The sequence below is a fragment of the Rhincodon typus genome, chromosome 27 (genome assembly GCF_021869965.1).
Source record: "Rhincodon typus isolate 14 chromosome 27, sRhiTyp1.1, whole genome shotgun sequence".
Classification (NCBI taxonomy): Eukaryota; Metazoa; Chordata; class Chondrichthyes; order Orectolobiformes; family Rhincodontidae; genus Rhincodon; species Rhincodon typus.
In genome coordinates this window covers 14,505,438-14,511,437 of record NC_063358.1, presented here as the reverse complement: position 1 = coordinate 14,511,437, position 6,000 = coordinate 14,505,438, and the positions used below count along the sequence as shown (strand labels likewise).

The following is a 6,000-nucleotide window of genomic DNA, read 5'->3' as shown; positions in this document are numbered from 1 at the left end:
GAAGGGTCTAGGCCCGAAACGTCAGCCTTTCTGCTCCTATGATGCTGCTTGGCCTGCTGTGTTCATCCAGCCCTGCACCTTGTTGTCTATGTATTTATGTATTGGTTTTAAATAAATCATGTGAGAATAATGGAACAAAAACAGAAGTTGCTGGAAAAGAGTTAATGTTTCAGATCTGGTGACCCTTTATCAGAACTCAACTCTTAGTTGTCACTAAGATTGAGATCATCCAATCATTTTGAGGAAGGGTCACTGGACCTGAAGCATTAACTCTGATTTTTTCTTCACAGATGCTGCCAGACCTTCTGAGCTTTTCCAGCAACTTCTGTTTTTGTTCCTGATTTACAGCATCCGCAGTTCTTTCGGTTTTCATGTGAGAATAATATTAGGAGAACTTGGGTAGTCAGCAGCTTAGTGGGGATATGGTGGAGAGAACAGGAGGTTGGTCTCACGTATAAAATCAGCTTGGACAGAGCATGAAGAAGATAGAAGAGAAACCAAAAAAAGTGCAAGTCCATGATACGGCAGACGGGAGCTTAAGAGGAAGTCTGGCTTGGACGGTTAGTTCAAGGAAAGGTCACAAAGAGGCAAATGATTGGACGATCTGAATCTTAGTGACAACTAAGTGTTGAGTTTTTGCACTTATTGAAGGAAACTTAGGAGGGGGATTTAAGGAGGCTGTCCACAATTGGAGTTAACTCTGCATTCCAGGATGATGATAATGATGAGCAATGTCAGCAGTTGAGGAGAGAATCCATTAGTGGTTTATGTAGTCCTGCAAATATGGTGATGGATGCTAAACCAGCTATCAATTACATCCTTACAAGCCCTCTTTTGGACTAAAAGGGAGTAGAGATGAGGACCATATCTGAAGAGTGAGTGTGTCATAGTTTTGTTATGTAGAGGTCAGACTGCAAACTTAGCAAATCAATATTAGGACATGTTGTGACATATTTGCAGGCCAAACACTAAACAGTCGAGACACTTACAAGTACCCAACCTTGAATATTTTAACTTTGCTCCCTAGACTTAGTCAAGTCGGAAGTATCACTGTGGGGAGCATTGTTGTTTTTGAAAAGCAGAAATGAGTTGGTGTGGAGTTCACTACGGCTTAGCCCAGAGCTGCACGTTTTAATACCAGACAGCTAGCTGATCAATCCAAGGAATTAGATGGCAGCGGTAGAAAGAAGAATGAAACAGGTCATCTGCCAGTGAGCTCTGCTAAGGAATTTCTATGAAGACAGAAATAAATAGTCTCCTTTTAAAAAGGAAAATATTTTAATCAAGTTTATAATTTCAAAAGTGGCAGGATGATGTTGAAGAATGTGTCCTCTTTATCATAATCTCAGCGTGCATTATAAAAGAAAACTCTTCATGATTCAGTCTTACCTTGACAGCGTACTCCATGTTTGTAGTCTTGTGAATGCAGCGTTTACAGACAGAATATGAGCCTACACCAATATCCTCCTTCAGCTCATAACCATCAGTAAAGTTCATATTGTTCCCATGTAGCTGCTGTAAGAGATGACATATCCCCTCAAAACAAAGTACTTCATTGTTTTTTGACATTATACTCCCATTTAGACTTTCATGCAAAGCACTCTTTTATATATAAATGTGCCAAGAACGTTTTCAGTATAGTAAGGAAAACAGATACAGAGGCAATGTCAAGATTAAATGGGGATGACCTCAGGTTTGGTTAGAGGTACATTTTAAAGGAGAAAAAGGTGGATAGGCAGAAGGGTACAGTGGAAGAAATCCAGAGATGAGGGACTTGTTAGCTGAAGGCCACAATGATTGAGCTGAGAGAGGAAAAGTCAGAGACAGAGGGTAAGGGACTGTGGGGCAGGAGAAGAAAATTACAAGGTTTGGACAGGGGAATATTGTAGGAATCAAGTGTAAATTAACAACAATATAGATAATGATGCAGGATCAGATATGGGCAGCATATTGTAAATATGTAGGCCACAGAAAATTCGTGTTGATAATTATAACTGATAAACTCTTAAACCTATTTAAAAATTGCCTGTATATTTTTATGACTGAGTCGCTTAGAAATGCCACATGCACAAATTAGTTTGAATTAAGCATCAGATCTTACAAGATTTATAACATTTTCATCAGGAACGCTTTTCAGTACATTTCAAAGATGACTTTGTTGTCGATTGTGCCCTCACATAGCTGTCCAATTGTTGGTCTATACCTGTACAAATTCACAGTCCAACCCAACAAAAAACTAATCATGTCCCTCATTGATGATGCTATGATTCTTTGTCACCGAGCATCCTGAATGACATTTCTCACCATTGTCTCTCCAAATGCAATCATATAATTTCATATTTTCTTTGGGAACCAAAGCCCAGATTCACTGTTCACAAAAAAAAATCCCAGAATTTTCAAAAGTACATTCTTGAGAGCGATTTTCTTTGCAGATAAAGAAAAAAATCCAATAAAGGCTATATCTAAAATACCTAATTCAATCTAAAGACTGTTTTATTGCCCTTGTCATCCATGTACCTGAAACCTCAATTGTTTATTATAAATTCCAATGAACAAATAGATTATATATCCTCCAGTTTGTAGGGCTTTAATTGAAATACTGGAATGATTTAAATACCTGTATGACACACATACTGGATTCTTCAGTTAGGTGAGTTTCAAACAGGTTCTTGTGGTGCTTCCAGCAGTGTTGATAATGCAAATAAATTGAAATTTCTTTTTAAAAATCTCAAAGACATTACACATTTGTATTCAAGAAACTCAATTTGCTGCCAAATGCTATTGGTAAAGGTCCCATTTGCCAGGTTTATGCTAGGTGACTGCAAGGTACAAGCTCAATTGCACGATCATTGGTTAGCAGATTGTAAACCAGCCCCAAAGTGTAACTCATTTAGGTGGATTTTACTGACTAAATTCTGTGAAGATTCTGCAAAAGTGCTGAAAAGGTCTGGCAGAATGAATTGAAAATCAGTGTTACAGAGCTTCACCATTCATCATCGTTCTTCCTGCATCTCATTCTTTTCTAAAATAGTGAAACTCCTTACCTCCCTTAGTCTTCTGTTCCTCCTATAACTCACAGGCTTTCAAAGCCCAAGATTGGTGTCACCTAATCGCTTCTTCCTGAGATACCTCATTCTTTCTTCTACTCTTTCCAACCTTGGTAGTGTATTGTACTATGGCTCGTAGCCCTTCACCTGGGTTTCCCAATAATAAAACAAATACAGATAATCTATGACACCACAAATAATTGGAAGACAATTCCACAAATGATTTCCCTATATTTTGCTGAATGTATTATTATAGCATTGGTGAAAACAATAAAGTCAATAATATTCATTGAGTAGCTGACTATCTCTTAATATCTAACAGAAAAGAAAATCAGCCGCTTTGAACTGAGAAATATAGACAGAAAACAGTAGAAATTATTTCTATGGCTGTGAAAAAAGAAAGACTAGTTAATGTTTTGGCATTGTGAACGAGGATTTACCCTTAACTTTAACCTAGCTTTTTCCCTTTCAGAGACTGGAGGACCTGGTGTGCATTTTCAATGTATCTTTTCTACCCATGTTGGTGTGAAAGTTTTGCTGCAAGCAATAAACAACATAATGTAAGCTCAGGCCAAGATTGTGCTACTTTCCCGAGCAGGATTCACATGAAAAGAACAGGGGTTTGTGACATTCTTACCTGCAGGACGGGGTGAATGACTAATTTGGAATGTTCATCCTTAACCTCTTCCTCTTCAATACCTGTTGCCACAAAACTGAATCCTCGGAATAACTTGTGAGCACTGGCACTTGGAGGAACACCAGGAGAATCTGGGATACAAAAGGCAGAGTTTGAGATTAATAGAGTTTATTTTCCATTTTTCTGTTTGTGAATTTAAATGGGAAAAGAACTGTTTTAAAGCCAAGGATTGCTGAAGGATTACTGTATGTTTTGAAAGCAAATAAACAACATTATTTACTTGGACTTTAGTAAAGCCTTTGACAAGGTTCCACAAGGTAGACCAATTAGCAAAGTTAGATCACATGGGATTCAGGGTGAGTTTCCCAATTGGATACAAAATTGGCTTAATGGTAGAAGGCAGAGGGTGGTGGTGAAGGGTTGTTCTTTAGACTGGAGGCCTATGACCAACAGTGTTCCACAGGGATAGGTGCTGGGTCCACTTCTGATTGTCATTCATATAAATGACTTAGATGAGAATATAAAAGGCATAGTTAGTTAGTTTGCAGATGACACCAAAATTGGTGGTATAGTGGACAGTGAAGAAGATTACATAGAGATCTTGATCAATCGGATCAATGGGCTAAAAAGTGGCAGGTGGAGTTTAATTTAGATAAATGCGAGGTATTGCATTTTGGTAAAACAAACAAAGGCAGGACTTATACAGTTAAAAGTAGGGCCATGGGTAGTGTTGTGGAACAGAAAAATCTACAGGTTCAGGTACATAATTCTTTGACGTTTCCGTCACATATAGAAAGGGTGGTTAAGAAGGCTTGCTTTCATTGATTAGACCTTTGAGTGGAGTTGGGACGTTATGTTGAGCTTGTACAAGACGTTGTTGAGGCTTCTTCTGGAATATTGTGTCTGGTTCTGGTTGCCCTGCTATAGGAAAAATATTATTAAGCTGGAGAAGGCTCAGAAGAGATTGACCAGAATGTTGCCAGGAATGGAGGATTTGAGTTATAAGGAGAGGCTGGATAGCCTGGGAGCTTTTTCACAGGAGTGAAGGAGGTTGAAGGGTGACCTTATAAAAGGTTTACAACATCATGGGGGGTATAGTTAAGGTGAATGGTAGATAGTGGGGCATTTCAAGACTGGGGGCATATTTTTAATGTGAGAGGAGAAAGATTTTAAAAAAGACATGATGGATATTTTTTTTTACACAGATGTGGTTCATATGTGGAATGCACTTCCAAAGGAAGTGATGGATGTGGGTACAGTTACAACATTTAAAAGACAGTTAGAAAAGTACATGAATAAGAAATGTTTGGAGGGATACTGTCCAAGCACAGGCAATTGGGACTAGATTATTTTGGGATTATAGTTGGCATGGACTGGTTGGGCCAAAGGGTCTGTTTCTGTGCTGTTTTACTCTATGCCTCTAGCAAAATATCCAATACTTTGGTGGAAGGAAGCATTATAGGCCGCTTTAAAGAGGAACCTACATACAGATAAAATTGACTTATTTTTAATTACTCTCATACCATAACACCTTCTGATGGCCTCATGATGGTCCCAATGTAGGACTTAATAAAATCTTAATATTTCAGGCTAGATTCTTAGAATGCATGGAGTTAGTTGTCAAAACTGCAGTTAGAACACTATATTGGTTTCCTTATACTTTTGCAACAGTAGGATAAAGAGCAAAGCTGCCAGAATTTCTGCTATCTCCTGTTAAAAATTTGAGTAGATACTGGTCAGTCTAGAAAGAATTTGACTCAACATTGATAACCCTATGAACAATCAGTTGATGCCAATGTCTTTGGTCTCCACAACAAACTGAGCTACTGCCATCACTCCTCTTTCTGGAAATAATCTGGAGTAAAACCAGATGTATTGCAACATTGATTCCATATTTCTACACCAAAATGATCTCCTGACAACATATCTGCATCATCACTGAGTCACCTATCATTACTTACAATATTGCTTACCTCCACCCCACCTCATCTCATTTGCAAATCAATCCTGTCTGGCCTTCCACACTCTGTCTTCAATAAATTTGAGGTCAATTGAAACAACTGTCAGCGTCCTTAATTGCATTAAATCCTCAACTTCCTTGTGTTCGCTAAGTAATACCTCAATTTTAAAGTTCTCATTCTTGAATTCAAAATTTTCCATTTTGCATCCCTTTGAAACATTTAAATTCCATCCTTATTACCATTTGAGGTATCTGCCCTCTTCTAAGTCTGGCTGCTTTGGCATCCCCAAATTTAACTGCTCCATCTGTCGCCTCCTTTTTGGCTGTTTTGGACCCTAAACACCTGAAATTATCTC

General features: G+C 38.3%; 1 protein-coding gene across 6 annotated transcripts in view; it reads right to left on the bottom strand.

Annotated features, from left to right (window-relative positions):
- The window catches only part of LOC109926959 (ribosomal protein S6 kinase 2 alpha-like), a 236,877-nt gene that overhangs the window by 41,182 nt on the left and 189,695 nt on the right, over positions 1–6,000 (bottom strand). For all 6 annotated transcript variants that reach the window (XM_048613017.1, XM_048613018.1, XM_048613023.1 and 3 more), the window contains 2 exons: positions 3,685–3,815; positions 1,390–1,515 (listed from right to left, as the gene is read on the bottom strand). In XM_048613017.1, the coding sequence (XP_048468974.1) occupies positions 1,390–1,515; positions 3,685–3,815 (257 nt within the window). The remainder of the gene's footprint in view (positions 1–1,389; positions 1,516–3,684; positions 3,816–6,000) is intronic.